Source organism: Microtus oregoni, unplaced genomic scaffold, assembly GCF_018167655.1.
Source record: "Microtus oregoni isolate MIOR12 unplaced genomic scaffold, Mior012 000001F_ref0000356, whole genome shotgun sequence".
NCBI classification, from domain to species: Eukaryota; Metazoa; Chordata; class Mammalia; order Rodentia; family Cricetidae; genus Microtus; species Microtus oregoni.
Genome location: NW_024543060.1, coordinates 90738571 through 90758662, shown reverse-complemented (window position 1 = coordinate 90758662; position 20092 = coordinate 90738571). Strand labels below are relative to the sequence as shown.

The 20092-nt window shown below is 44.1% G+C and overlaps 1 protein-coding gene across 1 annotated transcript in view; it reads left to right on the top strand.

The window, feature by feature from the left end:
• Positions 1-20092, top strand: part of CUNH12orf42 (chromosome unknown C12orf42 homolog) — a 95315-nt gene that overhangs the window by 27149 nt on the left and 48074 nt on the right. The window contains exon 6 of the mRNA XM_041676238.1: positions 12159-12227. Within this exon, the coding sequence (XP_041532172.1) occupies positions 12159-12227 (69 nt within the window). The remainder of the gene's footprint in view (positions 1-12158; positions 12228-20092) is intronic.

The following is a 20092-nucleotide window of genomic DNA, read 5'->3' as shown; positions in this document are numbered from 1 at the left end:
TGACCCTTGTTATGTCTCACTAGTATTTGTCTATTTGGGTTTAATCTTTGGGCAAGATTGCCGTTCCCTCCTACTGTTCAAATAGTTTATTGCTGAAATACACTGTTAATGATCATATTTACACATACTCATGCCACTATGAGAGTTTTGTTTACCATGTTTGTTATCTGACACCTACTCCAAAGACTGTGATCAAACGTGTTAACAAGTATAAAATGCTTGGCGCAGCTTGGGGTTTTTTTTTTTATAAATGACTGTTTTCGTTATTCTCTCCTAAAGGCCATGGGGCTGACAGAGGAGGAAGAGAAGAACGTAGTGCATTAGACTCATGAGTTTAGTCTGTTTTTATCACCAACAGCATCTCCACCCTGTGTCAAGGAAAGCCAAGTCTTCCCTAGCCCCAAACATACACTTGGAGATGTGGTCTCACGTAGTCTGGGCTGGTTTTGAACTCACAGACTAGCCAAGGATGATGCTCGTGAATTTCTGACTCTCTTGTCTCCACCTCCAAGTGCTGGGACTATAGGCTGCCCCCTTCCTCCTGTTGTATCTACATTGCTGGGTCTAACCCAGGCTTCCTGCATGCTTATCCTATATCTTAGAAAAAACCTCTACCAACTGAGCTATGTCCTTATCCAAAGTCCTCTTTGGTAGGGGGATCTGTCTCTCTGAAAAGTTATGACAGTTTATCAGGCAAACACGTGCCTATATTTGCATCACAGAACCATTCTTTGGTTATCATTTGGGTGTTCTAGAATACACTTAGCATTCAAGTGAGTGAATGGAGTAGCCTTGGTGTTCAGCGTGTTTCTTGCTTGGATTCTGAATGATAGGACTTTACTTATGCTCACTCAAAGGTTAAAATTTTAGATTCTGTTAAAATGTTAGTCTGCAGAAAGAAGCCTAGAACACGTGCTTTATCTGGGGGTGTCAGATAGTATTCTGTTGCCTTGGTAACAAGTCCAGCTGTGACATACACCTGAGTGTAGGAGTAGTCCGCTTAATTATGCTCAACGAACTCAGTACAGTAATTAGCGCTCGTCGCTCTGGCCTCCCAGGCAGTGAACAGCAGGGACTATATCAAGTTATTTTTATGAATTATATTTAGGGTAGACGTGGGATACGGAATGGCCTTGTTGTGTTCCTAATTCTCTCTCTGTTTCTCTCTCTGTCTCTGTCTCTCTCTCTACTTGTCATAGTCTGTTTAGGCTGCTATAATAAAATTATTGGACTGGGTAATGTATAAACAATAGAAATTCATTGCTCACAGTCCTGGATATTTTGAAGTTCAAGGTCACAGCACCAGATGACTCAGTGTTCCCTGAACACAACACTTTGTTGCTGTGTCCTTCAGCGATGGAAGGAGCAAACATTTCCCCTTAGGACTTTCCATGAGGTCTTTATCCACACTGGTGAGGTCAAATCATCTTCTAAAGGCCCCAACTTTTGATGCCAACACTTTGGTATTACGGATTTCAGTGCACAAAGTTAAGGACAGGAACACTCAGACTTTGACAATGATTGTCCGTGTCAATTTTTACTTTTTTGGTTATTATAACTTTGCCTTTTTCAGTATTTAATGAAATCAGATGGAGCAAAGGGGACCGTTGTGGGAAGAATAAATTGCTACAGTTTAGCATAATAAAAGGTTAATAAGTCCCTTTGTTTATGCTTATCTTTAAGGTTTTGCATATTAAGAAGATTAAACAGGGACCTGAACAAAGTCCTGGTGGTTAAAGGTATATGCCACTTTTGCACAGGATGCGAGTTTGCTTCTCAGCACGCATGTCAAGCAGTTCGCAACCACCTAGAACTCTAGCTCCAGGGTGATTGATGCTTCTGCCCTCTGGGCATGTGGGCATACTCTCACATGGAAGATACTCACCAATACACATGCACACACAAATAACGAAGGTATTTTAAAAAGCATTAAATATATTCCTATTAGTATAATATTATCAGCAAAAGACATAGATGGTTATTTTAGATATGTGGCAAGTGAGCTGACTGTATAAACTAGATAAAGATGGCGAAGATCTGTTAGATGTGCTGTGTGCCTCCATATGGCCGGGGGAAGGGAAACAACTCAAACATGGTCTTCATGGTTTTTCTCAAAGGTGATTAAATTCCATAGTCAAAGTTATTGGACTGGACTTGGAAGTAGTTTGGGTGCAGATCTTGGTTCAAATTCCCCTTTGATAGCTGAGTGTTCTTGGGTCTGTCAGTTCAACTAGTCATAAGTTTTCTTTTATGCCTTGAGACCACAGTTCTACCGGGTGGGTGAGGTGAGCTCAGTCACTATTGACCCCACTAATAACCCCTTCTTATTTGGCTTCCAAGGGGATGAAGGTGCATAAATGGACAATCATTTACTTTGCATCTTTTTTTCTCATCAGGAAGGGCAGAGGCAAGCTGGGCGGTGGTGGCGCACGCCTTTCATCCCAGCACTCAGGAGGCAGAGGCAGGTGGATCTCTGTGAGTTTGAGGCCAGCCTGGTCTACAAGAGCTAGTTCAGGACAGGCACCAAAGCTACAGAGAAACCTTGTCTTGAAAGCCCCCCCCCCCCAAAAAAAAAGGAAGGGCAGAGGCCAGCTGAATTCAACCCTAGATAAGACCTGTTCTCTAAGGCGCCTCCTTTTCCTACCCACTCCGCAATCCCTGTTCTTCACGCTGGAACCAGGTTCCCTCTCGTAACTCTTTTCAAAGCATCTGCTTAAAAAAGGGTACTTGTTCTGTCACTCCCCATCCACTCTGGAGCTTGCTCGGGGCAATGGAAACCATGCCAGGCAGCCTGAGGATTTCCGGGCGGGGGTTGCTTGTTGACTAGAGCAGATATTCAAGTCAAAGATGACTCACCTGCCTAACCTGCACTGGGAAGTCAGTTTGGCAAAGCCACAGAGATCTTCAGTCAGAGATGAGAGCACATGCTTACCTTCCTCTTCACGGGAACAGGACACTTGAGTGAATTCCTTGAGTTCCCAAACTGGCTTCCGAGCGAGAGTCAAAATTTGAGACCCTTGACCTCAACACTGAATCGTTTTACTTCTCTTAGCGATGTTTGCTTGTGAAGACCGATTCTTCGGGAACGGATGGCCTCATGAAGCAGCAAGTTTAGAGTTTTTGTGCAAGTCCTAGCTACAGATTGGGCCCAGTGAGGTGGAAATGGATTGGGGTCAAACAACAGCTGAATTACAGCATCTGGGAGATGTCTTTTGGGCCCTAGACCCATAGGGTCATTTTTATTATGTCACTTCACAATATAATTTTCTCCACGTGAAATATCTTAGGAAGTAAGCGCTGTGCCTAGGGCTCACTTTCCATCAGTCACTGAAGACCTTAAATAGCATTTGGTTTAATTAACTTACGCTTGTTTTCCATGAAACCCGTTTAGAGCTCTGGTTATAGTCACAAGTGCTCAGTACAAGGTGGAAATTATGGAATTTAGAGAAGAGGAACCATAAATAGTTAAGCTTTTTTTTTTTTTTTTTTTTTTTTTTTTTTTTTTTAAGTTAAAGAACTGATAAGCGCATGGCCAGATCCCAAGATTACTTTCTGGTAAAGGAAAAAAAATCTTACGTGTACATACTTCCTTCTTTAAAAGCGTCTATGGGAAGTTGAACGTTGAAATTCATTCCTGAATATGAGATTTCAGAGGCCCACATCTGTCCATTTTGAACACAATGAATGTTAAATAGATGTGTGTGTGTGTGTGTGTGTGCGCGTGTGTGTGCGCGTGCGTGTGTTGTGTGAGCGCGTGATAGGTATGGAAGTGATGTTCTCATTGAGCCTTGAAAGCCACAGTGAGCTTCTCTTGTGTGCCATCTTCCCCCTTGCGGTGCCCTAAGCCTAACTTCTGCCTCTGCTATTGTTCAGGGGGAAAAGTGGCCATATTGTGCTGATTGCTATTAAATTAAAGCAGAAAGGGAGAGACACAAACACAGAAACCCATCTTGCCAGCGGGGAAATCACAATCTTTTATTTTGCATTTTGGGAGGGTCAGAAAGTCATGACAGGCATCTGACCCCTGATAACCTCTTTGATGCTTCTGTGTGTCGTTTTTTTTTTAGGTGGGGGGGGGGCGAACTTAATTAAATACAATCGAATTTCCCTGCTAACAGGGGTAGTGAAAGGGTGCCTTTGAGATGGCGGGCGTGTTGGCTGGTGACGAGCAAACAAAGATGCTCCTTTTGTTCCTCAAAGAAAAGTTAGCATATGTTAGTTAAGGATTTGTGATTCCCTTTGACGAGACTGGCTGGTTCCTGGAAATTCAATGATTCTTCTGAAATGGTAACCTCATGAGGAGACGGAATGTGCGACCCACAAAACTCCCAGCCCCCCAGTGTCCGGCTAAGTAAGCCCTTTTTTTTTTGTAAGCGTGTATACTGGAGTTGCTGGTGTTTGACTGCACGTAACATATCAGTCCAATTTTTGGATTTTTCCAGTACCCAGAGGAAGGGCTATATGTCGAGGCGTATTAGGGATGTTTAACAGAACTATTTAGATGTTAATAAAGAATATCCAGTTGTTGCTTCTTCATAGTTGACCATGTGTAGCCTACAATCAATCAATCAATCAATCAATCAATCTAACAGTTATAAAAATGTCATTTAAATAGAGTTTCTATTGCTTTTCTTGAGCTTCTGGAATCAGTGGCTGACAATTAGCCATCGAGGAATGAATTTATAATTATGACACACACAAAGAGTGAGTGATTTTGTTCAACTTGGAGCCTGTGTGTTTATCTAGAGGGAATCAGATTTACTTCTTCTTAAACTTGGAATCTTTTAACCTAGATGATTTTTGTCTTCCTTGAAGAGAGGATTAGCCCCAGGAACTGGCGCTTTTGGATTTAAAGTTGACTATTGTACGTGTTAAGCCTCCCTCCTTGCCTCCACCCTCCCTTTCTCTGTTTCTAAGCTTTCCTAGATCTCTCTAATTGTGTAGAGAGATAAAGTCAACACTTGACCCCATTGCCCTGCCTGGTTTCAGTTTTATCTCTTGTTCTCCGTTCCTAGTGGGACTCCTCAAAGTAGTGTGGACGGCACACAGCTCGGCTTCTGCTTCCCTCTCCCTCTGGAGTGCAGTTTTGATGCTCACCCTTGTACCACGCTCAACAGATGAAGTCAGTGACCGTCAGCTGCTCTGCGAGGTTGGAAGGTTTTGCTCTCCACAGTGGCATTTACTGACCAAGCCAAACCTTGTCAGAGGGTCCTATCTGCCAAGAGAGGGTGCCGTGCTTTGTAGTGTTTGGAGCTCATTTAGAACTCTTCAGGGCCAGCTGTGGCTTTGTCAGAGCTTTCCTCGGCTCAGTTCCTGCCTGTTTTGTCTGATTGTACTTTTCAAAGTTGAGCTCTTTCGAAGGTAAAGATACTTTAAAGAATAACTGGGAATAAAATTATGAGTATTTAAAAGGTCCAAAACTTTGTTGTTGACAGGAAGTTTGCTGATAAGATAGTAGATCGCTAAGTGACTGGAGTCAATTGTTTCTCTGTGTATTCAAATATTCAAAGTACCAGATGAAGGAAGGAAAAAAATAGAGTGGGATGTTTGTGCAGAAATGCGATATTGGTCTCTTCTCACAGGCTGACTCACACCTCACAGTCTAGATCTTCTGAAATACCTACGCAAGATGCCAGGGCATCATCTTGCGTAACGAGGTCTTGCAACGAGGCAGCCTCATGCTGGAATCCCAGCTGCTCAATCATGAGATTGCCTTGGGATGTAGTGGACTTCTTTAGGCTTCAGATTTCCCATTTCCAAAACAAATCTTGGTAAAATTAGCAGACACCCAGTAGTACCTTGGCTAAGGTAGCTGCTGCGGGGACAGGGCTGTCCTTGTTACTCTCAGCAACTAGCACGTGGTCAGGATGTTCTCCCGGCAAGGCTTCTCTGTCCCTGCTGTCTGACATCACCATTTTACTTCCTTTTCTGCCACTAAATTTATTTTTGCTTCTGCTTCCAAATTTGGCTCAAGGACATTTTGCTCTCGAGGGACATAGCCTTCAAGAAGTGGCTCCTGATACTTCTTCGTGTTTCTACTTGTCTGGCGGAGGAGTACCTCGGGTACTTCATCCTGTCAGGGCATTTGTTCTGCTGGGCTTGGAGCATCCTGGGGAGTACCATATAGGTCGTGTCCCATTTTGTTTTACTCCTTTGGTGCTGAACACACTGCGATGTGAACCAATAATTTTATCCTGTCTGCAATAACCAGACAGGTGGACAGAAACACACAGGGCATAGCTATGACAACTGGAAAGCCCACTGCACGGTGGCTAGACCGTGTCTTTGTATTTCATTGTTAGTGAACGTGGCTGGTCATTATACTTTCTGGGACTCTCTTTGGAGAAGAATCTGTTTCCAAGGCTTCAGTCTTAATCTCTTTATTTTATTTATTAGTTTTGAAGTGGGTTTTTCTAACCCAGCTGACCTCTTAGAGGCTACCTATACAGAACCGATTATTCTTGGTAAGCCTCCTGCCTCAGCCTCCAAAGGGTTGGGATAATAAGGCATGTTCCACCAATCCTGGCCTCTTATCACCTCTGTAAGGCAATAAATACCGTAAGGATTAGAGTCTCAGCAGTATGTTGTTTGCGAGCCATATCATCAGGAAGATTGGTACAAAAGCAGGATCTTGGGGTCTCAGTAGACCCCCTGATCTCACCTGCATATTTTGGCCAGCGAGCCCCAGGTGACTTGACTGTACATTACAATGTCAGGAACGTCCATCAGTAACAGCTGCTTCAATAGCAGGGTCCCCAAGTCTCCTGACGTGGATGCCTTTGTGTATGAAGCCTCAGGAGAAGCTCCTGGGATGACTGCGAAGGGAATGGGGTGATGCGTTGGTGCACTGCTGGGGTGTTAAGTCAGGAAGCAACCCTAAGTAGATAATCTAGATCTATAGGAGTGGCTTCAATTAAGTAAGTTAATTAATGAGTTTTGAACTTAATATCTTGATTCTATGCCTAGAAACAGATTTTCTCTGGTAACCAAACGACTCCCCTTAAAAGAAACAGCACTGGCCGTGGCAAATGCATCTTTTTACTTGGCGCAGTTCGATAGCCGAAGCAGGAATTTCAGAAAGCTTTCTCCTAGTTTCTGCTTTCTGTTCCCATCCCAGGGACAAAGCAAGTATTTGCTTTTAGCCCCGTTGACACCCAAGCACTTCGCAAATGTTTCCACAGGCCAGCTGCCCTTTGTGGAGCCTCCTGGGAACTTTCTTTTGGTTACCGACCCTCAAGTGCATGCAAACTTTTATCTGTGGAGTCTGAGGAGGTATTTGTCACCTCCCATCCTTAAAGGAGGGCGACCCGGACCATGGCTCGAGCTTGAAAACCCATCGGCAGCTCTCAGGCTTGTCTCAAGATCTGCTCTTGTGGCCTAATCGACTTATTGATGTCCTAGGAGAGAACACACATACACTCACACATACACACACACACACACACACACATACACACACACACCACATATACACCACATACACACTTCACAAAAACCACATACACATACCACACTTACACATTACATACACACATACCACATACACACACCACACACATTCACACTTACATACATACACACACACACTACATATACCACATACACACACACCATACCCCCCCCCCACCATCCACACACACCATACATATTCACACACATTCACACACGCTCTTTCGCATGCATGTACACACTCATACACTCTCACACACACAGTGTCTCACACACAACAACACACTCACGCACAGTCCATACACACACTCGCACACCCCACACATACACATCACGTAAAGACACACATCATATACACACCACACACACACACACCACACACAGATACTCACACACACATTCACACACACTCTTTCACATACATGTACACACACACACACACACTCACGCACAGTAACACACACACACACGCTCACACACATGCTCACACACACATCTCATCTCTTCCTATTTCTCCACTAAATTTTAGAGGATGGGAAATTCTGAAATCAGTGACTTCCCGCCTGAAAGCATCACTGTATGCAGCCCTGCAGGGACACTTGGATGAGAAATTTTGCTCAGAATTTCGTGCTTCTTCCTTCGCTTTAAGCCGGGTCGGCCATCTTTCCCCCGAATGCTTTTCTTAAGGCCACCAGAGTGCTCAATTAACTTCTGACGAGTTGTTGGCTGTGTTTATGACTGGAATGTTTAGCCACACACTACGCTGAATAAAGGTCACCCTCGGGTGTCGTCTGAAGATAAAAATCTGTCAGTGGTAGAAACCTGTCACTTCAATGGAGTGGCCATGGGGCTCCTGCCAGCAGGTTTGGTTTTCACTGTTCACGCAGGGACTGTCTCATGTATGTGCGCAAGGATGTGAATGGGGGAAAAACCTGAATCCTGCCATCTGTGACACCTGGTTCCACAACACCGTGTCACAGCATAGATTTTAAAAACTAAAATTATATGGGCCAATCTTTCCTTATTTCTGGTAGCCTGCCTCTCCTCTAACATGGGCTATGACCTCACTTCTGCTCATCAAACCCGAGTTATCTGCCTTTTCTCTTTCATCTTCAGAGAAACATGGGCGGCTGTTGTTGCTGTCATCATCGTCATCATCATCATCATTATTATTATTTTGTTATTATTATTATTATTATTATAGTATTTTGGAGCAGAGCACCCTGGCTTTCTGCGGCGACTCTTGTGCCTTCCTAAATGCACTTGATTTAGCTTTCAGCGTGTAATTACTGCCAAACAAGTTAATTGCTTTCTAAGTGTCCAGAACTGTCTGGCTAAATTTGCTTTCATTTACCAACCTTCATCCCACATCAGCGGCTCAACGTAAACACAAACGATCGTTAATGACTGCCTAATGTCATATTCATTAGAGAATCAGGTTAATGACTGGCAATGACTAGCCCAGCTCCTTTATTTTCTCTTCAAGACCCTCCCCCACTGGCTTGTTGATGACACCAGCCTTTTATTTGAGAATAAATTTTACCTGTGTAGAATTTATTGTGAAGGTTCAAGGAGAGGCTGTCCTAGAGAGTTGATAGATAGTCCTAATCTCGGTGGCTTCTTTTCTCTGGTAGATACCTCCCAAGACACCGCTCTGGTGGTAGCAGACACAGACAGTCATTTGTGTATCAGTTAGACGTCAACAAAACGTTCTACTTTTTCTTGTTTTTAAAGGAAGAGTGTGTCCTGTTGGCTGCCAGGGAGCCTTTCTGTTTGGGAAGCACAGATTACAGGGATGCTGTGCACTCATGGAGATACTGTTTTCCCATCACACTCATTCTGAGCGATGCTACTCCATTGTGCCCTGGACATGAACACAGCTTGAACAAGCAATCTCCTCTGGTACCAAGAGATGGCCACCGAAGTCAATGTCAGGGCCGTGTGCTAAGGGCCCTGTCCGCCTCAGGCAAAGGCTCTTCTCGCTGGAAAACCCCAGGTGCATGGGTGGAGTGAGGGCAGAGACTGGAGGTGGAGACCCATGTTGGGCCTGGGCCTGACGTCACCTGGGTCCACTCTTTAAACAGGAGTCCATCCTTCCTGCACAGACAAGGTGGTTTCCAGGTTCTCCAAGGCAGACTTCTGGGATCTGAAGGGTGCATGTGTACCCTGTAACTCAACAGAGAGTTCATAGTCCGTGCTTGGTGATGCTGTACTGGCCCTTCACTATGTCGGGCGATCTGAAGTAACTTCTTCATCTAGCGGGCAAATGTTGCTAGTTTGGGATTCCCTCCTGGTTCTCAGCTGTGTTCTTTGGTCCTGTTTGTTGTATGTTTGTCATATACAGAACTGACACCAGGGCTACCATGTAAAAGACGTGTTTGCTCGACTTCACCTGCTTGCACCAGTGCCTGTACTTACTCTGTATTTATAATCCTCACTTTTAAGGCTCTTGGAAATCTTCTTCCTCATCCATATAGTCCCTCTAGACTCAGGAGTTTTATTTATCTATCTATCTATCTATCTATCTATTTATTTATTTATTTATTGCTGCCTTAAACCTTTGACTTCTCATGTCCTTCAGTCCTGGTTTTGGATTTCAGGAAGACCATCATTTCCTCTCGATTTTTGTTGAGCGGGAAGAAGTCTGTTTCCCAAGTCCACACCATCTACCACCGTTGACTCTGCATACACCACCTTTCTCCTCCACGACACTCAGCTTTACTGCTTTTCCCTACATGAGTCTCTGTGACCATCCCTGTTTTAAGTCCTGCTCACCCAGGGCTGGAGAGATGCTCCCTGGCTAGGAGAACTTGCCAATCTTGCCGAAGACCCAGGTTTAGTTCCCAACACCCACATCAGGCAGCTTGCAACCACCGGTGTCTCCAGTTGAGGGAAATGAGAACCCTCTTCCAGCCATGCCGGGCACTTTTATACATATGGTACAAGTACACACACTCATGCATATACACCTACCCATAAAACTAAATCAGCAAATGAGATCTTTAAATCCTTGTCACCTTGGTGGAAAGCGGAAGGGCCACCATTTTTCAGTTTCATCCCTGTATGCTTAACTTAGGGCCTATGTGTGGTGGGGGTACTCTTCACGGGTACCCAGACTGAGTTTAGTAAATGCTGGGTCAAGGGCTCTGAACAGTGTGACTAAATGAAAAACATCAAATTGAAAACAAGAAGTTAGGAAACCAACCCTGAGAGTAATCCTAGGAAGGTTTGACATTTTCTGGAAAATGTCAAGGTTTGCTCCCGCCCTGAGATCCTCAGGTTGTCTTCTCTGACTGCCCTGCGCAATCAGATTATATGCATTGCTCATTTGTTTCCCATGTCAAGTCTGCATAAAATGCAGCTCGAAATTAATGACTTGAGTGGTTCACACACACACACACACACACACACACACACACACATATATATATATATCAGTTGGGAGGGGCTCAGGATTCTATGGCAAATGCCAAAAGTGTGTGGCACAGAGTGTACCAGTTAGACTTTATTTCATCTGATTAAATCTCAGGAGTCATTTTCTCCTCTATAATATACCAGCATCAAAATATTAATATACCCAAGAGAGGCCTTATCATACAACAAAAGTATATGCTCTATGATGTTCATAGCAGCATTGTTTGTGATAGCCAGAACCTGGAAACAACCTAGATGCCCTTCAATGGAAGAATGGATGAAGAAAGTATGGAATATATACATATTAGAGTACTACTCAGCAGTAAAAAACAAGGGCTTCTTGAATTTTGCATGCAAATGGATGGAAATAGAAAACACTATCCTGAGTGAGGTAAGCCAGACCCAAAAAGAGGAACATGGGATGTACTCACTCATATTTGGTTTCTAGCCATAAACCAAGGACATTGAGCCTATAATTAGTGATCCTAGAGAAGCTAAATAAGGAGAACCCAAAGAAAAACATATAGGCATCCTCCTGAATATTAACCTTCAGCAGGCGATGAAAGGAGACAGAGACAGAGACCCACACTGGAGCACTGGACATAAATCTCAAGGTCCAAATCAGGAGCAGAAGGAGAGAGAGCACGAGCGAGGAACTCAGGACCGCAAGGGGTGCACCCACACACTGAGACAATGGGGATGTTCTACTGGGAACTCACCAAGGCCAGCTGGCCTGGTGAAAAGCCTGGGATAAAACCGGACTCTCTGAACATAGCGGACAAAGAGGACTACTGAGATCTCAAGAACAATGGCAATGGGTTTCTGATCCTACTGCACGCACTGGCTTTCTGGGAGCCTAGGCAGTTTGGATGCTCAACTTACTAAACCTGGATGGAGGTGGGGGTTCCTTGGACTTCCCACAGGACAGGAAACCCTGATTGCTTTTCGGGCTGAGGAGGGGAGGGGCTTAATTGGGAGAGGGGGAGGGAAATGGGAGGCGGTGGCGGGGAAGAGACAGAAATCTTTAATAAATAAATAAATTTAAAAAAAAGAACAAAATATTAAATTCGTTCATGAGGTTCTTTTAAGCTTCCTGTATTTGATGTGACTTCCTCTGGACTCCTAAGGGTGGCAACCGCATTTGGAGTTTGACATGGTTCCCATGGAAACCGGGCTAGTGTTCTGTGGGTTATCAGGTACTCACGGCATGAACAGCCATTCGAATCAATTAGCTTCTGAGCCGCCCCAAACTCATGTCTGAAGTGACGCTTAATGCCTTGTTCCCTCTCTTCCAGAAGTCCTTTTGCTATATTCCCATCGTGAGCAGTGTGACCCTGTGGAAGAGAGGCTCATCCCATACAAGCGTGAGTAAACAGAATCCAGCTGTTGGGAACCGCATCTCTAGTGTCCTGTCTTTGTGTTCCCTAGCTCAACACACGGCATTTATTCCTTCGTACTTATTTTGGCAATTATAACTGTTAATTATTTGTGTTTTAAATTCCTAAATAAGAACGTTGAAAGGTATTTCCTACAGAACCTTGAGTGTGTCTGAGAATCGTGTGAGCTCTTTGCTCTTTTGAGCACACAGATAATGCACACTAAGGAAAGACTCATTTGGTTAGCAAGACTAGAAAGCACGTTCTCGATGCCTTTTTAGTGCCTGCGTGTGTCACAGTTTAGAGGGTCTAGAGGATATACCAACACTGGAACATATCTCTCTCAGCAGGCTGCTTTTACTCCATGGTTGCTAATGGCCCATTCATGGAAGGGCAAAGTGAATATCTGTCTCTATGTGAGATATTCACATCCTACAGATGTGAATCTCTGCCTCGCTAAGGGTGTATACAGAGAGGGTCACCGTGGCTAGCAGGCTGGTCCCATTGTCATGGAGCCCTGGTGGCATCCCAGAGTTAGCTATACCTAAGCTTTGTCTACAAAAGCATGACTGAGAAGGAGGAGATTTTGTACTGAAATATACAGTGTAATATCTCTCCATGTCTCCGCGTCCTTCCTGTTTGCCATGAGGGAAATTACAACGTCTTCTAAAAAGGAGTCCAGAGGCCAGACACACCAATGTACTCAGTAGGTCCCAGGCAGGTGAATGAGGCTTCAGGGTGATTCTAAGATCGGTTTACCTTCTAGTCTCGCCTTTCCAAAATTTAGTAGTTTCGGGCTTGTCAGGGCTACATGGTGAGACCCTTTCTCAAACGAACAAACAAGCAACACACTTACCATCAACAACCAATGGGACAAAGAAAAATTTGGAAGTAATAAAGAAGAATGAAATCAAGCAACAAAACCTCCATCACAGTTTGCCCTGAGTTGGTGCTTTCTCCAAAGTAGGGTGCCGTGACTGGAAATAGAATTCTAGGAGTAACCAGAGGTGAAAACTCACATGGGAAGATTATAAAGAACGGGGCCAGCATTGAGAAGATGGAAACATGGCCTACTTAAAACCCACAAGCAAAACCATGACCTGATTTTATTCCAGTTCTTTCTGCTCTGGGGCAGAGGGCTGAGTCTACAGCAAACACCAACAGTTTTCTGTGTCAAGTCATTGGCCTCCTAAGACTCCACTCAGCCAATGGAGTCTGTGACTCACAGGAGGGTTTGTAGGGAAGGGAAGGAACATTAACAGAATCCCCTTACAGAGGCCATTCCATTAGTGTGCTAAGACCTCAGAAAGCGGAACTTCTTAAAGGGGGGTCACACGTCCCTCTGCTGGGAGAGGTGTGTTCCAGGTGGCAGTCCTGCATTGTCTGTACAGATACAGTGACATGAGGCCTGCTGACAAGGGGACTCCTGGGCACCCCTCTTTTCCTCTGATTTCAGCAGGGTGTGGTGGGTAGAAGTCCTGTCTGAGCTCTGGATCTTGTGTGTTCTGGGTTCTCAGTTGGATGGGCCCATTCCTTCTTTCCTCTCTGTATTTGTGTGGTTTTGTGCACTGGAGGAATTACAGAGACAGTAGGAAAAACTTTTATGATGTTTTTCTTTAAAACACTTCTATGTTGCCATACTTTATACTTACACTCTATGCCAACTCTCTTATACTCTCTTCCCTATTCTTCACATCTGTGGTATTCTGTATTGTATATCAAATGCTGTATAGCATATAGCACTTATAAAATAACACATGTCATATATAGGACACTATCATAGGTCACACAATAACATATGTCATATATGGGACATTATGATAGGTCACACAATAACATATGCCATATATGGGACACTATCATAGGTGACAGACATATCAGGTGCTCTCTGTCTGACCAGCATCAGAATGTGGGTGTTTCATTATATCACACTTCTTATATTGTGTTCACTGAGCACCAGAAGATAATCAAATGGCTGTTATAAAAGCAACAGTAAAGAAAAAGAAAATTTTCCTTCTTAGGAAATCTGTTTCTGAATTCAATACAGATGTTATAACATGATAAGCAAAAAATTAAAAAAAATACACTTTTCAATTAAAATTAAACATTTTCTGTTGCTCCCAAAGAGTCTGTCACACTCAGTAACCATGACCGAGTTTTGATAAAATGTCAAATGCCAGCAACTATTACGGAGAGAAAGAGAAAGCTATGTAGCTCATCCTTTGGAGCTAGCGATACTTTACAAAGGAAACAGATTGTAGATCATAATAATTTATAGAAGATATTAAATGGGGTGCTAGTAAATTCAAATTCAGTCTATAAAATGAAAACACATCTTAAATAGTTAGGATTAATTATAATGATACAGAGTAGGTTAATATAAAAACAAATGTGTAAAATACATACTAATAAACCAAATGAACAAAAACATTCCCATTCCCATGGACATTTACACTAATTCATTGGAGGAAAACTAAAACTGTTTAGAAAACTAGGGTTAGATGAGAACTTCTTATTTAAAATTTTTTTTGTACAATATATCTTGAACATAACCTCCTCCTCTCCCAACTCCTCCCAGATCGTCCCTACTCCCTACCCAACTTCATGTTCTCTCTCTCTCTCTCTCTCTCTCTCTCTCTCTCTCTCTCAACCAAACCAAACCGAAAAAGCAAAAGCTAATAAGACAAAAAGCCCAATACAACCCCCATCAGATGAAGAAGAAAGACCACACACACCACTCCCACCGCTGCCACTATCAACAGCTACTACGACAATTATAATCTAAAAAAGCCATGGAGTTCATTTTGTGTTGGCCAATTACTCCTGGGCATCAAGCCTGATCTGGGTTGTGGTTGATATAACCAGTGACATCCAGTGGAGAACATGTCCCTTTCCCAGCAGGCGTCCATGATACATAACTTCTTGGTTATGGGTAGGACTTTGTGTCGCTTCCTCTTCTGACTCCTAGAATTTAGTCTGGTTGAACCAGCACAAGACCTTTTTCATGCTGTGAGTTCATATGCGTATCAGCCCTGTGGTGTCTGGAAAGATGCTGTTTCCTTGGAGTCACCTCCCCCCCCCCCCCCCATCTCTGACTCTTACAGAGATGTAGAGAAACAGAAACTTCACACGCTGCAGAATCACGTGGGAGAACATTTAACAGTTTAACACAGTTGCAGACTCAAAGAGCTGTAACCCACCCGTCTTCACCAGCATGGAATTAATAGTTGGTGAAGACGCAAGGACTGACTTTTGGAGGTGTGAGTTTTGCAATGAGTGGGACTCTAAAAGGACAGGTCCATCAGCAGGAGAATGGCCCAGTTCATTGTGGCAAACTTAAACAATGTTGCAGCTGGTTTATACTGGACACTACACACAACATCAAGGATGACCTGAATGACATAATACGGAATGAATCAGGTCAGGGAATCAGGTGTGTGTTGTTTAATAGGATAGCTGTGTCCGTGGAGGGGATACGTTTATACACTCTGATGTTTTCTTTCTGGTTGAAAGCTATCTGAGATGTAGGCAAAGCAAACAGATGGTGGTAAAAATACATTCTGGGTCAAAGCTGGATCGAAGGACTTAGTGATGTTTCCAAAAACATAAAAGCATCGTATTCTGCTTCCAGTCTCCAAAAGGGTCCAGTTTCACTAACATTTTCACCATAGCTACACAGGCTAGTAGTCACTCTTCTCTTGGCCTCCATGGCTCTATTCAGCCTTCCATGCACACTTCCCTCTTGGACCCTACTTGTCCCGTCTACCTGAAATGAGCATACCTGGAATGTTTGGTTGATGTTTTTCTCAGGGGTCAGTTCCACTTGTTGAGGGCCAGTCGAGCTGGTCCGTGGGACATCCAGGGGTGAAACGTTCCTGTGCAAATCCACTGAGAATGGCTCATCAGTCAGTAGGCGTCAAAGGATTAGAACAACACTATTGAAATCTTAATTACAAATACCCTTGCAGTGATAAAAATATTGAGTGTCCATATTCAACCTGCTTATGTTTATCTCTGTCTCATGACACTTAATATGATATCACAAGTTATATTAATGTGTTTATAAATTGTAAATATATCACAGTCTACATATTTCACTGAATTTAAAACATATAAATAAGTGAGAGCCGAAGAGGACATATTGCTTCATATCTATTCATATTGTTTTCATAATTTCTTTGATGGTGCTGTAGATCAAATGCTTGCTGGTCAGATATTCTGCCATTGATTTTATAGAATTTTGAACTGAAAGGAATGAATGTGTGTGTGAATAACTTAAACCAAGCATACATGAAAATGCTGTAAGGATGTTGCTGTGGGAGAATGCTCTTGTACCCTGTAAAGATTTGTCACTCATATTAATTTAATAAAATGCTGATTGGCCAGTAGCAAGGCAGAAAGTATAGGTGGGGCAATCAGACTAGGAGGATTCTGGGAAGAGGAAAGACAATGCGCAGTCATCATCCAGATGCAGAAGAAGCAAAATGAGAATGCCTTACTGAGAAAATGTACCAAGCCACGGGACTAAACATAGATAAGAATTATGAGTTAATTTAAGTTGTAAGAGCTAGTTAAAAATAAACCCGAGCTAATAGACCAAAGAGTTTATAATTAATATAAGCCTCTGTGTGTTTCTTTGTGACTGAAAATAAAATAACATCTATAGATGGAAGTTGGGACAGAAACTTTCATCTATAGATGTTATTTTATTTTATTTTTTTGGTTTTCCAAGACATGGATTCTCGGTAGCTTTGGAGCCTGTCCTGGAACTAGCTCTTGTAGACCAGTCTGGCCTTGAATTCACAGGGATTAGCCTGCCCAAGTCCTGGGATTAAAGACCACAACCACCTGGCTCAGACATCATCTTATGTGCTAATAGAAAATAAATATATTTGAAAAATGTTCTGTAATCTTAAGAAAAAAGAAACGTGTAGTTAGAGAGATGGCCCAGTGGTTGAGAGCAGTTACTGCTCTTGCAAAGGACATGGGTCTAGTTCCCAGCACCCACATTTCAGCTCACACTGTCTCTACATTGGGTTTCATAGGACTCAATGCCCTCTTCTGGCTCCCACAGGCATTGCATATACATGATGTGACCAAGAGAAGCATGCTATACAAAAACACAGAAGAAAAAAAGGGTTGACTTAGTGGTTTTCCTCAACCAATCAATTCAACAAGTATTTGTTCAGTTATGTGCCAGACTATAAACTCCACGAGGGCAGGGCCAAGCACACCTCACTTACCGATGTATCCTAGGCTCCATCAGAAAGCCTGGTTTGCGTGGCATTTACTTAGAAAGTGCGTGGGTGAATTGGGCACTTTCGCTTGCTCCCCAGCCTTGGCTCCCACACTGGATGGAACTTGCTCTGTCACAATTTGGAATCAGTCTCAGTTGTCGGTTCCTCCTGGTGGCCTGGCTCCAGGAAAAGGTGGAGGGGGCTCTATCTGTACCTTCTAGGAAGCTTCACCATTCTCTCTGGTGCTTGCTTTCCCGTTCAATGCTGGAGAATTTCCCAACCGCATAGCTGGGGAAACATTAGTATTTATGGAAAAGCATGTTGCTTTTTTTTTTTTGCAAAGTGTGTTTACAAGTGATTCTGCATATCAAATGAGAGCCCAGTCTACGATTAACATGAAATGCATATTTACAGTTGTGTGATATTCAAGACTGGTAGACAAGCCATGCGTTAGCACGGGATAGGTTCAGGAGAGGCGGCTCTCAGCAGGTCAGTGCTGTTGGAGCATGTGCTTGTCCCCAGCTGGTGTTTGAACAGACATTTGAAGATGAGCCATGCTGTGGGCATTCTGAGGATGATAGAGAGTCTGGTAAACGTAGGGCAGACCATGGTCTCAAGAGGAGCCATTGTCCCAGCAGGTGGAAGCGAGTCAGATGTGGACAGCAAGGCATTTGAGCATCTTTTGTAAGAAAGTGATTTTGAGAAGTGGGGAGGCTTCACCAGCTCCTTCTATGTCCCTCTGACTGGGTTAATTTCTCCTGTGGCTGAGGTGGCCCGAGGACACCTTTATATTTAGACTCTAAAGAGTGGCCTCTGAAGATGTTTAGAAATGTTGGACTTTTCCAACATCTGATACAAACACCTTAGAGAAAAAGGGAGACATAGACATTCACTTTGGTAAAGCTGTTAATAATGAGCCCAGGAGGAAGCTGGCAGGTCAGTGTCATGCAGAAACAGTGTGGGGGTGGGGTGGGGTGGGGAGGGCGGTCCTGCAGGTGACCCCTGATCTCCGGCTAGAGTGGTAGAGGCCTAAGTCTGTTGCTGGTCTGAAGAGGAGTCACAGACATGGGGTCCGGGATAAATAGCATTGCTTTTGGTTTCTATCAGATGCGTACTATTAAAGCTTAAACAGGTTCATGAGCGTTTCATTCATACAGTGAGTTTCTCATAAGTAGACTACACAAGACATCGCCTTACGTTGCACGGCAATGAACAAAGCAAAGGATTCTGATTTCATGGAGCTGTCATTCTAGTATTGAAACTGGACAACAAACAGATAATTAAAATTGTCATAAGCAGGAGAGGTGCAAAGCTGGGTAAAAGGATGAGGCCGTTTCCAGTCGACAGTTTATTAAACAGGGCACCCAATTTGAACAAGGGCCGGTGGAAGCAACATAGTTGCCAAAGCACTCGCGACTCGGGACGTACAAGCTTGAAAATCTGAGTCCAGATCTCTAGTACCTACATAGAAGCTGTGTTCCGTGGTGCACATCGGCAGTCCCAGGGCTGGGAGGACAGAGTCATGGTAGTCCTGACCGTAAGTCTGACTCTGCTCCTTGGTGTAGAAGAGGCCACCCCTTCCCAGTCCTGTTCACCTCTGTCCTCTGCTGCAAGGCTTTATTGATGGGAAGAACAGCCTGGTCCTCCCTGGGCTCTGCTTCCTTCCCCACAGAGAGATACGGAGTAGCTGAAATAGCCCCTCTGGCGTGTGTTGAGTTTCCAGACTGAGCTACCCAGTAGAACCGCCAACCTCTCGCCTCTGGACCAGGGGTGGTATAGCCAGACTCAGTAGGTAGGACTGATTCCTGAGCTTGCTTACATTCAAAGAGGGAGTGTGTATACAAGCAGAAGCGTGAGAGAACACCTGTCAGGCACCCCGGTTTCCACACAGCATGCCGATCAAGTGGGGGTGGGGCCAGATTTGTGGGAGGAGCAAAGGAGGCAGTTAATGCTCCCTCTCTTAGGCTGAGGATAGTCCAGGCTTGCACCTATTGTTCCAGAATGATGGCTGATGGGAATCCCCTTTTAGACTCAAAGGTGCTTATGAGTTATCCAAGCAGTAGAAGAGGCCCCAGACCCTGCTCAGTTTGGTGGGAAGACACTGAGGATCACCCATACCCATTCTCATGCTTTCTGCATCTCCTGAGATGTGGGAACGGATCTGGGCTGTGACTGCAGGGTGGGGCTATGGCCTAACAGGGCCATTTGGCACGACTCCTTGGAGGGAGTAGAGGTAGCACATGCGGATTGAGGTTGTGACGCTTGGGCCGCTGGCCTGGTCCTCAGGACATCTTTCCATGCCTAGCAACTGGAGTTAGCTCTCTTGCCTTGCTAATCCAGTGACGGATACAGAGGAGACCTAAATGAAAGAACTCTAGAAAGCTGAGTGATTTTGGAATGGGTTGGGTCTACGAATGTACAGGCGGGGTGGGAAGAAGTGTGTGTGTGTGTGTGTGTGTACACTAGAGCTAGACCAGACCGCATTTTGAGGATCTAGATCTTTTGGAGGCAGTAGGGATAGATAGGGAGAAGGGCCCACAAGGACAGACTAGGAAGGGGGATGAAGATGAACAGTAGCAGGAACCCCATCCCATATGCATGGGTGATGCTTCTCTC